The following is a 14,604-nucleotide window of genomic DNA, read 5'->3' on the forward strand; positions in this document are numbered from 1 at the left end:
CAAGAGTCTTGATGGCGAACAAGACTGTGTTGACGACACATTCACCCAATGTTTTAACTACTGCCCTACATGATAATGACAGAGGATATAGTTCAACGATAGCTATTCCTATAAACAATTACACCACAGATAAAATAACCACTCCAGGAGAAATGTCTACTAACAAAATAATTACAACTTTGAGGAGTTTAAGAACATTTAATTCATCAACAAATAATGCATCAACTTTATTCACAATAAGGGCTTCTGTCAAACTTACTAAGCCAAGTAGGAGTACTACTTTAACTAATATTGTGAGTCCAACTATATCTCAAACAAAAATGCCATCAACAAGTTCAGCTAATAGAATAACCAAAATGTGTCCTTGTAAATGTTTAAAAAAAGTGACAAAAAGTTATTCGGCCAATGCAAAACTAGAATCTATCACGGAAACTAGAAATGATGCAAAATGTTCAAATAATGTCCATGTTACTTCGACTACAGTGGCTACAGCAGCTAAAATGAAATACCAAAATGTAGGAACGAAAACAACTACTTTAACTAATATTGTGAGTCCAACTGTATCGCCGACAAAAGTGCCATCAACAAGTTCAGCCAGGATAACCAAAATGTGTCCTTGTAAATGTTTAAATAAAGGCTTGTCAACAATCAAGTCTACAGTCAGTAATAAGAATTTCAGTGATGCGCAAAACCGAAATTCAACTGCTGCCCATTTGAATTCAATGCATGTTATGTTTCCTAGGACCAGAACAACTGCCACATCCACAACATTGTCCACAGGCTCTATCAAAATTAATTCAACAAGTACAACTGGATTCTTGCCAAAAACCAAGATGATGTTGACAACGTTGAAGAAACCAATTCTAACACAACTCTATCAAATATAAGTGCAAGGAATGCATCTACAGTCTCAGCAAATATTGTAACATCTGCACTGAAACCACCTTGTTATGTAAGAAGTACAAGCCAGTCTACTACTACTACTACTACTACTACTACTTTATCTTCAATGAAAAGGCCAGTCTCAAGCAAATCAAGTGACACACCACTAATGCTACTACAATGTACTCATCTAATGTCACCACCACCTCAGCAAGTATAGTTTCAAGTTTGATACACGTCTAGCTTCATTAGAATATTAACGTAAACAAAAACGATATCCTCCAATGCCACTCAGTCAACACGAGTCTTGCCAACAAACAAGACGTTGACAAATCTAAAAACACTGACAATTTTAAACGTTTTAGTGGTGGCAAATAAGGAGGAGAAAGCAAGTAACACAAGCAAAAATTCAAAAGTGACAAGAGCTATACCGACTGTAATGCCTTTAGTCGTGAATGCTGCTTCATCTATGTCGAAAAAGACTAGAATCTAAAGTTGGAACTACAATATTGCTATCCCGTTTGGCAAGATTAACCAAAATGTGCTCCAAAACAGGATCAAATTGAGTTACAAGCACCAACAATGCATCCACGCCATTCATTAAAAGCGAAGTCTACTACCAATAAAAATAATACCAGTTTCTAAAATTACTTGGTCAATATCAGACTGTAACATCCAATGGAACAATTATAACCTCTACTACAGTTACAAGTTCAAGAAATGCATCAACACTATATACAAACTTGGCATATTTGAAAAGTGCACTCTTACAGTTGTTGACAAAAGTCTTGCCAACTAACAAGGCCAAGTTCAAGGTCCTCATCAGATACTAAGTAAAATTATTCAACCAAATCAATCAACATCCCCACTTGCCCCACTCGCCCATTATCAACTATTGTCCTCAGTCCCAGGTCTCTTATGCTACAAACTAACTAACTCCCAATCAGCACAAAATATACTTTAACAGAATTGGGGAGCAATCGTTACAGCCAAGACTACAATTATGTGCAGCTATAACCAATGCAAGAAATGTCAAAGTTTTAAGCTACTGCAATGGATTTAACAAGTGAAAAGAAGATAAATAAAATCGAGTAAAAATGACAATTACTGCAACAAGTGGATGAGCATTGTCAACAAATTGCCTTTTTACGTCCATATACTACTAAGAAGGTGCTGTTGCAAAAGACTTTACAACTATAAAGAAAATAGACTATTATTTACAAGTTGTGGTGAACCTCTGACTAATTGTGTGTCCTCATGCTGAAAATGCAGGAGAAATGAATCTTAAACCAGTGCATCTGTCGCCAGCGTGTGTCCATGACGCTGACAGAGCCTCCTAAAACTTTTTAAAGATTATTTAATAAACATATTTATATACAAATGTATCTGTGTCGTTGTTTTAGGGAACCTGGAAGATGATTGAAATATGCAAGATAAAGTTTTGGTATGGTATTGTTTTCGATCTAATATCTCCCCATCTAATCTCATTCCATTTTTTATGGTTTTATTGTTTGTTTTGTGATCTATTATATAAAAATAGGCCATTTTCTTTGAACATGAATTACAAGATAATATGCAATGTTCACTTGAAAATGTTTAGAATCTGCATTGCCCCATTTGTGTTTATACTTGTTTATATTCATAATACAATCATTTATTTGGAATCTTTCTGGGCCATAGTTGGCTTTCTCGCATAATAAACTAAATTTTGTCTAGAGTAGGATAACTGTTCCCAGCTGAGCGCAGTTTTCTACATTATCACCTAAAAATTATGGATTGCAAATAAAATTATTTTCAAATGAATTTCAGAAAGCTCATTTGGACAAATATAAATGGTTTTGTCTTTAAAATTACGTTACTTTTCTCACTGTATTGTACAAGTCATACATGTGGCTAATGGTTAATGTGCTGGCCTTTAGTGATTAACCATTTCTGTAGATTAAATCCATTTTATGGAGCCCTGTGAAGACACTTTGTGATATTGGGCCATAAAATTTTAAAAAGATTAAAAAGTGAATTTAATGATATACATATTGCATAATATGACATTATTTTGCTTTCGAAGTCTTCGTATTCACCAGTTTGCCAAACATCAGTAGTGTTACTTATGTCTGCTACTGTGTTTTAAGTACAAAAAGAAATAAACAAACACAAGATAGATCACTTTGGTCAAGAACATTGATTTTAGTCATTTACATTCACACTTAATATAAGTTGAAATATATTGTTATTTTGAAATTCAGTTTTGCAACATATTATAAACAATCACTTCAGCAATAGCATGTAATATAATATTTTAAAGCTGCAATGCATAACTTTTGGTGGCTGCAACATCTGCTTGTCTCCATGGAGATGTTTACTTTGACAAGAATGGCAAGACATGACAAGAGCTATTCCATTAAACCAGCCATTCTCAAAGTCTGCTGTGCTGTGGCCCCCTATCGATGCGAAGATCACATCCCTCTAATAATGTTTTACACAACATATAAAAGAATATGTAATGTTTTAGCCTCCTGAGACCTGGCGTCCTCATATGTGGACAACACGTTTTTGGCTTATCTAGGCCACAGTGCAAATTATTAGATGAAGAATAACAGCATTCAAGAACAGCAACAATGTAAATATATTATATATATTCATTTTTAACAGTTTAGAATATTTTATTTTAATTGTTTTTGTTTTTCTTCCTGTTCCTGTCAGCAGCTCTTCACAAGAGACACATTGTTCCAAGAGGCACAATTGTTGTTTCTCATTTTGTTTTTACATGCAGGACAAATGTTGCTGTGTTCAGGGTCTTAATAAATAGTTTTTGTAAATCATTATTCAAATGTTTTATCAAAATGAGTAAAATGTCCACATATGAGGACATTTGATTTACATAATTTTTTCTCAGAAACTACATAATGTAAAAAGATAATTCTTTGTGTTTACACTCATCAGGTCCCAGCCAGCCCAAATAACAAAGAGAAATTAATAAAGCATATCATGCAAGAGCTCGGGTCTCAGGAGGTTAAATTAGATTTATGATGAAACATCATTCGTGTGGGCTGATACTAAGATAAACAAATATCTTGCGTAAAATTTTCTTTCTTGCTTCTTGTATGGACAACCCTCAGAGGGGGGCCCCCAGGGGTCTCTGTACCCCACTTTGTGAACTGCTACATTAAACAGATCAGTGGAAAGTCAACATGCTCACAGTCGAAGCAATAAAGCACTCAAAATTAAATAAATTCTGCATGGAGACAAGCAGATAGGACCCTCCCTCAGAAAAGTTACTTAGTGCACCTTTAATTATAAGCATAACACTGAATGTTTTACATGATTATTAGTTTACATTACAAATCACTCTCATAATAAAATCCAAACCAGATATCAAAGTGAATTAGTAAAAGTGTAAACATGGATTTTTCAGTAAATAGTGCTCTCTAGTTTCAAGTAGATTTGACAGAATAATTTATGGTTTAAATTTCTGAGCAAATTCTTCCAAAATGTTCACGAGCTTTTCTTCGTCCTGTGGAGAGGATCTGGAGGCAGCCAGAGGTAAATGTGTGGATACAGCTGTACGGTCTGGGTAGAAAAAGAAAACATTGTAAAGATAATTAAATGTAACTAAAATACTGAATCAGGACTATAACTAGGACTAAACCAGGACTGAAATAGGGACTAAACTGGGACTGCACCAGGGACAAACATGACTAAAGCTGATTAAATACCAAACCAAGCAGCAGCACTAAAACAGCATAGAACCAGGTAGAAAACTAGGATGGAACCAGGATTCAAGTAGGGCAGAAACTTGAACCGAACCTGAAATCAAGTAGGATTGACTAAACTAGACAAAAGTGTTAACAGGTTAAAACTGGGATTGAAATGGGGCTAAAACTAACCAAGACTGAACCAAGACTAAAGCAGCTTTATGCCACGGCTCAAGCAGAACTAAATCAAGACTAAAACCAGATCTAAAACTCTGATTAAAAACTAAAACCAGGACTCAAAACTCAAACTAAACATAATCACAAACAGGACTGAAGCAAGCCTAAACCAGGACTACAACTCGGTCTAAAACTAGGACCAAACCCAGACTATATCTGGACTAAATTAGGACTGCATTGTAAACAAGTTAAAACTGGGATTGAGATTAAGATGGACTAAAACAGGGCTGCTGCAGGACTAAAGTTGAGCTAAACCAAGACTGGGCAAGGACTGAAACGGGACTAAAGAACTTAACTGAAATGGGACAAAACCAGGCCTAAAACTAGGACTGAAAACAACCGAGCCACGGAGACTAAACAAGGACCAGACAAGGACTGAAACAGGTTTAACTAAAACAAGTTTAAGACATGACTTAAGCAGGACTAAAACCAGGTCTAAAACTAGTGAAACTGCTACTGAACAAGGACTAAAACTGGGAGTAAACCAGGGATAAAAAATAGGACTAAACCATGACTGAAGCAGGGCTAAAACCCACTTGACATTTCTTCTAAAATAAATGAAAAACAAATAAATAAATCATTTTGCCTTGGAAAAACTGTCCACTCTTCTGCTTGGAGGCGGCCTCAGACACGGCTAACCACACCACAGTGTCTGCTCCCATGGCTTCAGTGCGGAGCCTCGACTGCATCTTAGCATGAAAGGAGGGCATCGAGGTCTGGACCGCTACAGGAGGGAGAAAGGGAAGAAACATGTCATAATAGCTTTAACCAGTATTTTTCATCAATGTGTGAATATGAAATGATTTGAACATTGTGTTTCTTGTACCACTCCTTCAGACATTGTATAGCTTTTCTCATTTTTGTGGAAAAATTTAAATTTTTCCACAAATCTGGTATTTTACATGTTCAAATTATACATCTGATGTACATCCCAACAGTTACAGTTACTCTTGAACAGTAGTTTAAGTAAAAAAGGTATTTGGGTAAACTAATTTCTTCTCTTCTTTACTAATTCTATTTTTATGTAAAAATGTTGGCTACTCTACCCACTGTAAAATTTATAAATTAAGTGCAGAACTATCAACTACCCGTGTCTGGAAGATTACACAGCACATTTCTTTCTTCATATGTTTTTATTTTTCATCAACTCTTTTTGCTGCCCCTTTGTCAGTCAGCTGCTTCTGTATCTGTCTGGAAAAGTCCAGAGAAGAGCACAGTGACAGAACGGTCTGCCCACACACAAAAGTGAATATGCTTGTCTCTGCTGTCTCTGTGAACTGGTTAAAGTGTGAAAATAAATCATTTCCATATGAGCTGGTATTTGTCTTAACATTTAAACTATGCATGAGTTCATGTTGTCATGAAAATTCATTCATAAATTCACTCCGATTCAAAAATAATGTTTGCCATGTGTTTTGAGTGTAGTATAGACCCACATAGAGCTGTGTTCTTACCTGGAGTGTCGGCCCACCCCGGGTGCATGGAGGAGAAGTGAACCTCTTTGTGCTGAGCCGCCCATCTCTCAGTGAGGATCACCTGCTGCCTCTGGACAAACAAAACCAAACACGGAAATGTCAAACAAAAATGTACAAAAACAAGTCTTTATCATAGCACTGACATAGGACTGGCTGAGGGAGTGACAAGGGACAGATAAAGGAATGTTTGAGTAAATGATGTTTCTTTGTTTACATAACCTAAAGAAGACATCCTTTTAGCAGGATATTTAGTATTAAACTAGAACATACATAAATACATCATTATTTTTTACAATTTGTTCATTGTAGACTGCGATAGTCATCTAAAATAGCTTAATAACAGAAACAAATATACATACACACACATATATATATATATATATATATATATATATATATATATATATATATATACACACATATATATATATATACACACATATATATATATATACATACACATATATATATATACATACACATATATATATATACATACACATATATATATATACATACACATATATATATATACATACACATATATATATATATATATATATATATATATATATATATATATATATATATATATATATATATATATATATATATATATATATATATATATATATATATATATGTTACGTTGTTTGACAGAGTGAATTTTTTGAATAATCGGAAGTAAGTCTTTGGTTGTGGGTGGTTATTTTTCTGAGCCTCAAATGCAGAACAATACAAGGTTAGTCAAACATGATTCATGCATGCAGTAAATTAAATAAATTCATGATGATACAGCACAGTTAAAACATGGTTAAAACGTCAACTCTGATTTTACATTTAATAAAAGATGATTAGTGTGATTTATTATATTGTGCTTTCTCTGGTATTTTCTGATTGTGGTGGTGGAAATTTCGTAGCAAGCAGCGGATTTGTGTTTCCATTTTTGAAAAACTGCCATGTAACAATTTTCAACATTTGTGGTTGACCCAGAATCTAAATGGCCTGTTCAAAGAATCACGATTAATTACAGTTTTGTGGGTAGGTGAACATTTTCAGAAACTCAAGCCTTCAATAGAGGATTACTTAAACATGCATGAATTCCACGGTCGTAGTTAACTGCTCTTGTGGCCGACTGGCTGGCACACTGAGCAGCTTTTAAACATTTAAAATTTGTATCTTAAATAATAATGAGATGAAATGAGAACTATAACTATACTTTTACCTTGTTTTGTGCATAAGCCATGGTCCCATCAAATGTTCCTTTTTCAAACTGCAGGTCATCTATGTTGAGTTTTTGAGTTAGCATCCCACCTGACGACACTGTGACCTGGGAAAAAGATTGAAAATATGTAAGGCTTTGGGTTAAATAGTATAAGTATATATAATAAAATAATAGAATAGATATGTAGCCAGTTTGCTCACCACTCTGGGGTCCGTGGCCTGCTTTAACAGAGGAATTAAAGCTGTGGTGAGGATATACGTACCTGAACAACACAAAATCAAAGCATTACATTGTTTTGCAGATAGTTACTCAATACAAAATAAAAAGCTGCTTAAGTAAAAAGGTGCTTGCTTCCATGGAGATGTTATTGCTTTTACTGTAATGTTACGCAGTGTGAATTTAAACTTAAGCAAGTGATGCCAGGAACTGTTTTATAAAATGCAGAAATCGTTGCATGAAGTGTAAACAATCTTACTGGTTCCCACAGTTTCTCAACTCTGACGCATCATTGTTCAATTTAAACCTTATTTTGGTCATATGATGTTTTGCTAGGTCCTTTTGGATTAGCCATGGACATTAGATTATCAAGGGTGGTAAATTCAGAAAAAGTCCAAGTCTGTGTGGATTTCAATGGAGCCTAAAGCTAAAATTGTAATAAAGGTTTTCTTCTTTCTTTTACCGAGTGTGTTTGTGGCAAAGTTCTTCTCCAGTCCCTCCTCTGTCAGTTCCCTCTGGTTTATCATACATCCAGCATTATTAATCTGGTGAAAATAAAACATAAAATAGGCATTAAAATATGTACAAATTTGTGTGAGAAAAGTGTATTTTTTTCTTAACAAGAGTATATAATAGTAATTGGAAATTTACTTGAAATGTAAAAGGTTTACTAATAAGTCAAGATGGACTGGATATAATGTCATTCTAATAAACAAATCAAATTATGTTATTGAAAACATTAAGTTATAGTTACAGTATTATTACTAAGAGCTGTGTAAGTGACAAGACAAAATAGTCTAAAAGTCCAACATTACACAAAATTGACACTTGTGAGCTTTAAGCCGTGTTATAATGTTGTTACTTTATACATGTTTGGTTAATCCTTTATTATAAGTCTACATCACCAAAGCTTAAAATGCTCTGTTTCACCTTGTGATGTCATGAAGCAGTAGTTGACAGCTAGCTTTTACCTTTTGTTCAATTGAGATTGGCAATTCCAGGGCTTAAAATGTCCAACTGATTCTAGTGAAGGTGTGTGAAGTTTAAAAACACAGTGGAGCACTTCCACATACCTTACCACATGACATCACAAGGTGGAACAAAGTGTTTTCTGTGTGAGAGAAGAACTAAATATGCAGTGTTTCCATGTTAAACATGTGTGACCACAACTCCAAATATGTTTTTGGTGAGAAAATAACATTATAACATAGATCAGAAAATAGCAAAACATTTGTTGGTTTTTGAAATTTCAATCTGAAATGTAATCCAATACAGAGTTACTCACTGACTCACATCCTATTTCATATATCCAGTAGAAGTACTGAAGATACTGAAAGTTCAATTGTCAGTGTTTTTGGGGATAAATTATAGTTTTATTATATTGTTATGTTTTATTATTTTAAAGAATTGTTAATTTTTTTTATTTTTTATTAAACATAGACAAGGTAACAGAATTGTTAAAGTTCAACCATAATTTACATCTGCTAAAGACGATGTACTCACTAGAACATGGAGTGTGTTTTTTTGTGCAAAGTTTTGGGCAAACTCCCAAACCTGCTTCATATTGGACATGTCAAGAATGTGGACATGGACATTCTGTGAAGAGAGACAGAGCTCAAATAAACAATTAACAAACTTTGTCATACTTTTAATAATGAAGGGGTTTTTTTTTTCACCTCATTTTTGCTCTTTTCTACAATCTCGTCTTTGGCTGCATCTGCTCGGCCTTTGTTTCTGCACACCATGTGAACAGTGCCACCTGGAAACAAAAGGATACTTTTAATTAAATACTTTGCATTAGCTACTTTTTGTTAGCTTTTCCGTCACAGCACTGCAAACCATTTAAAATTAACTAGTCCTGTTTTTCATATTTTAAGACCATAAAATTAGTCCCCTCTCATGTTTATTTACATATGAACTAGGGGTGGCCAATATGGCAAATAAACTCTAAAATTATAAATAGCTGTTTTATATAATAATAGCCAGATTACAATTTTGATGTTATCATGATTTTCTTGCCTTTAAGAGGTAAATAGATATATCTGTGTCTTCTGAAAGTTCACACTTCACTAATTAAGATCATGATTCAGTTTGTATCACCATATGACCCAGCCCTCAAATGAACAATTTTACCAAAAATGACTGGAGATAGTATCTGCATATTGCGAAAACAGTGTAAAAATGATTTGTTCAGGACTTTGATTGCAGAATTCAGGAAATGATTCTTGTCTTAATGTGTCAAACACTGCTCCGGTCCTTTCACACAGCCTTTAAGTAATGTTTACCTCTGCTGGCGATCTCTTGAGCTGTGGCTTTTCCAATGCCGCTGTTTGCTCCAGTGATCATAAAGGATCTCCCGCCTAGATTCACCTCAAGGTCTGAGGGGTTAAAATGCTTTGCTGCAGCCTCATAACCGCTCCTATACAGTCCAGAGTACACAAAGACAGAGGGAGCAATAAAAGGAGAGAGGAGAAATTACATACTGCGCATTGAGCATTGATATCTCCAGTCAAGTCATGACATTGTTGTGTTGCATAGAGCTGTGCAATTAGTTTTCCCATTTTAATCAAGAGAAGATCAAGAGAAGTAGTTTCTAGTCATCTGATCATGTTGGGTCTTTTGAATCAACAGACATTCCTCTGTCAGTAAAAGCATATGGTTTGGAGCAGAGTTCAGACTTTCACTGTATTTTGTATTAAATGGCACTTATTAAAAGTCGGTATAGTTTATGTTCAGGAAAAAAAAAATATTAAGCAAGATCAGTGTATCTGTATAACACAATTTGTACACAAAGTAATTAAAAGAGCTTTACAGAATAAGAAAGTCATTAATATCACAATACAAACAAATTAAAATCATACAATCATCTTGTATATTAAATGCCACTTTAGTACATTCCAAACTTTACTCTAGTTAAAAGTGCACTACCTTTTATGGTGGAGGATACTCTACCTGCTTGTTTCCATTGATATGTTATTGCTTTGCCTGGAAAGCTCCACAGTATGGCATTAAACGTACCTATTTCCATGGAGAGGTCATATCAGTGGCAACCCCACTCTTCACAATAAAAGCATGTTTTTCAAGGTAATTTATCTGCAGTAAAACAAGAGCAAGACAGATACATTTGATGCCATACTGGGGGACATTCCAGGCAAAGCATGGAAACAAGCAGGTGGCACCAGAAAAGTTACATAGTGTACCTTTAGTACAAGTACATAACATTACAATAGTGACAAACAGAGGACATGTTTAGTAAAAGTAAATGTGGAGAAAAAAAGAAAAAAAAAAGAAAATATGTTATTCAACTGTTAACTACAATATAACAACACCTGTCACTAGGTTCTCGATAATAGTTGTACTACATGTTTCAAAAATAGAATCTTCCACTGTTTTTTAATGCAAAGAGCAACTGGTTCATTGATAATGCACATGCTGTGTCAATATTTTATTTACCTTTGCATGTCTACACAAAAATCATTGAATCTATTCACCCTCCATGTTAAAGTTTTATAACAGCAATTGCCACAATAGTTCTTTGTTTCAGCTGGGATTAAATCAACTTGAATTTCCAGACAATTTGTATGATCTTTTACTGAGAATAAATAAAGACATTTTGTAATACTGATTTAGGCTTACTGCATTAACAATAGATATAGGCTTAGTTGTAGTTAGATGTAGGAAATAAACATTGATCCAATTAACCTAGAGGCAATTTGAGGTCACACAAGACTCCAATTAATTGACATTGGCATTTTCTAAACTCTTATATCAAAAGCTATATCAGACAGAATCATATTATAGAAAATGTGAATGCCCAATTTAGTAATGAATAAAACAGCTATACCTCCAAAGCTAAAACAAATGCCTCAGACGCGTGAATTACTCAACAACTCATGTCCACACCTACCTCGTATACTCCTGCATGCCTTTCAAAAACCACACCGCATTTCTATAGATCGACATTTTGGCGAAACAGCTGCTTCATAAAACTGACAAAAAATCCTCTCTAAATGAAAAACGGCGACTTTTAAGGGCGTAGAAGTATTAAATGTTTCATAAGAATGACTTGTTTTCGTTATGTATGGAGTAAAGGGGAGTGGCTTAGGGATCACGTGTCCAAAACCACGGAACAGGAAGTTAGCGTTGTAGTGGCTAAAAGCTATGCTAATCTAGAATGGCCAACAAAAAGCATTAATTTGACTATATTATAAAATCTATAGCATTTGTATCAACATCAGTCAACATTTCACTAGTATAAGGAGGTACTTGTACATGTACTATTTTGTTTAAATCTAGTTTACTAGCGAAATATTCCTCCTGTTTTGATTGTATTGAAATTAACACCACGCAATAAATTATCAGATTTTATTATAAAATTTAAGGATTTCATAAATACATGTTGATGGCGAAGAAAATTTAGCAAGATATTAAAGATAATTTGAAAAGATAAGGAAATAGTTTGGTGATTATGGTTTATCAGCGCTATATTTCGCAGAGAGAGCATAGTTGTCAGGATGGCCGAGTGGTCTAAGGCGCCAGACTCAAGGTAACTCCTTCCTCTGAAATGGGGCTTCTGGTCTCCGAATGGAGGCGTGGGTTCGAATCCCACTTCTGACAATAACTTTTTACCCTAAAGATAAAGCAAATACGGTATATGCGTTTTCCAGTAGTTCACACGACTTTTATGTATAAACCACGTTACGCGTTTTGATAGGTTTGATATTTGTGTAGCGTTATTGTGTAAAAGAATTGGAGTTAAAACAACAAATGCCGTGTGGTAACTAAAACTGCATTGCACGTTTACCTGAAAATTCTGTCGCACATTTTGCATCTTGTGCGTTGGATTCCTTTTTTTTCTTTTTACGTTTTTTTTTAATGCTTATTTAAGATAGCAAGTGCAGAATTCCTGAATACAGTTTTTTCGTAACAATTGTGGTTTTACGAACCAAAGTTTTTTTTTTACTCTCTATTTAATTAAGTTGCCTGTTTTCTGAGGTTACGATGCCACAGCTTATTCTATTAAAAAATGAATGCCGAAAATAAAATAAAATAGTGCAAACTGAAGTGCATGTAGCTACCAGTACCACTAGATGGCAGTCTAATACAACAGTAACAGTCTTTCAACATGGAACTTCTTGTGTCAACTAAATGGAGCTAGTATCACACAGCAGACTACACTTGCAGGACTAAAGCAATCGAGCAGTGTAGGTCAATGTGAGTCATGTTTGTGGAGATGCAAGTCCATTCCCAGTATGGGTGGATACGTTTAATTTTTTTTTTAAGAGCAATTAAAACATCTAAAATGAAAGTAATATAGTGTAGTGTGTGAATTGTGAGTTGAATTTGGATGCTGGCTTCTGGAAACAGTACAGACCTCTTCAGTGGTATAATGAGGCCTGAGCTTCACAAAGGCCAAAACGTTACTCTAATGCATCAGAGCTGGAGGAGATCCAGTCAGGACAGGCATTTTATAATAAATGTAATGTTTTGGTTAATAGAAAGTGGAAAATGTAGGCCTTAAGTAAAAGTACAGATACATGTCTAAAGATTTAATCAGTACAAGTGCTGCCAAATGTGTACATAAGTAAATACGTGTGAAAAATACTCCACAAAGTTGGATACTAGTTAATATTTTCATGGAGTTTTTATAAAGATGCGTTAAAGGGCAATCAGAATATTCTTTGAGCTCTCCACCAGAAAAGCTACACAATGCGACTTTAATTTATCTTTCTTGATCATTCCATTGTCTCTTCTCTCAGACCCAAATTAGACTGAGCACTTAGTTTGAATTGTTTGTTCCATGTCCATCCTGAAGTGGCCTCTCAGTGTCCAGTCTGTTTGGTCTGGGCCTCAGTCCGGTTTCAGTCCGGTCTACACCTGGTCCACTTTTCTTCCTTCTGCTCAGTGTCTTGTTTTGAATTAAAATCGTGTGAACAACTCTCTCTGCATACTTCTCTTTTACAGACCCACTCAGTCTGGACTTGATGCCGGCTGTAGACCCTTTAATCCCCTGTTTAGCATTCCAGGACCAAACCAGGACTAAGCCAACACCAAACCAGGACTAAACTAAAACTAAACCAGGACTAAGCCAAGACTAAATTAGGACTGAACCAGGACTAAAGTAGGACTAAACCAGGACTAAAGTAGGACTAAACCAGGACTAAGTCAAGACCAAACCAGGACTAAACCAGGACTAAACTAAAACTAAACTAGGACTAAACCAGGACTAAACCAGGACTAAGCCAAGACCAAACCAGGACTAAACTAAAACTAAACCAGGACTAAGCCAAGACTAAACTAGGACTAAACCAGGACTAAACCAGGACTAAAGTAAGACTAAACCAGGACTAAGCCAAGACCAAACCAGGACTAAACTAAAACAAAACCAGGACTAAGCCAAGACTAAACTAGGATTAAACCAAGACTTAACCAGGACTAAACCAAGACTAAACTAGGACTAAACCAGGACTAAAGTGAGACTAAACCATGACTAAGCCAAGAGCAAACCAGGACTAAGTCAAGACAAAACCATGGGACCAAACCAGGACTGCCAAATTCAAACCAGGACTAAACCAGGTCTAAACTAAAACTAAAGTAGCACTAAACCAGAACGAAATTAGGAAAACAACAAGACTTAACCAGGATCCAATAGGACTCAAACAGATAAGAAACCAAGACTAAAACAGGACTAAATACAAGCCAGTAGTAAGCTAAAAGTGTACAATGGATTTCCAGGACTGAATTAGGACTAAACCACAACCAAACCAGGACTAACTATTGCCATGACGCCATCCAAAATACAAAAAAATAAGAAAATAAGAAGTATATTGTCATGGGACAATGTCAATCTAATTGTGACATTTATATGGCCTGATAC

General features: G+C 35.0%; 1 protein-coding gene and 1 non-coding gene across 2 annotated transcripts; one reads left to right on the forward strand and one right to left on the reverse strand.

The window, feature by feature from the left end:
* Positions 1-3,052: 3,052 nt before the first annotated feature.
* On the reverse strand, positions 3,053-11,804 carry dhrs12 (dehydrogenase/reductase (SDR family) member 12). The gene is made up of 10 exons (XM_033986905.2): positions 11,635-11,804; positions 10,013-10,146; positions 9,404-9,486; positions 9,231-9,323; positions 8,191-8,272; positions 7,712-7,773; positions 7,512-7,616; positions 6,266-6,356; positions 5,398-5,535; positions 3,053-4,449 (listed from the first exon to the last, which is right to left on the reverse strand). Exons 1-10 carry the CDS (start codon positions 11,688-11,690, stop codon positions 4,337-4,339), a joined length of 957 nt encoding a protein of 318 aa, XP_033842796.1. The 5' UTR covers positions 11,691-11,804; the 3' UTR covers positions 3,053-4,336.
* Positions 11,805-12,235: 431 nt separating this feature from the next.
* trnal-caa (transfer RNA leucine (anticodon CAA)) lies at positions 12,236-12,344 on the forward strand. The gene is made up of 2 exons: positions 12,236-12,273; positions 12,299-12,344. It is a non-coding gene; the product is annotated as a tRNA-Leu (tRNA).
* Positions 12,345-14,604: the final 2,260 nt, after the last annotated feature.

The sequence above is a fragment of the Periophthalmus magnuspinnatus genome, chromosome 21, assembly GCF_009829125.3.
Source record: "Periophthalmus magnuspinnatus isolate fPerMag1 chromosome 21, fPerMag1.2.pri, whole genome shotgun sequence".
Lineage (NCBI taxonomy): Eukaryota > Metazoa > Chordata > Actinopteri > Gobiiformes > Gobiidae > Periophthalmus > Periophthalmus magnuspinnatus.

Excerpts from the sequence above, each read along its gene's own strand:
- dhrs12 (XM_033986905.2), bottom strand. The coding sequence starts at position 11,690 with ATGTCGATCTATAGAAATGCGGTGTGGTTTTTGAAAGGCATGCAGGAG. Across the intron at positions 10,147-11,634 it reads GGCATGCAGGAGTATACGAG|GAGCGGTTATGAGGCTGCAG; the intron begins GTAGGTGTGGAC and ends TGGACTGTATAG. Across the intron at positions 5,536-6,265 it reads GGGGTGGGCCGACACTCCAG|CGGTCCAGACCTCGATGCCC; the intron begins GTAAGAACACAG and ends TCCCTCCTGTAG.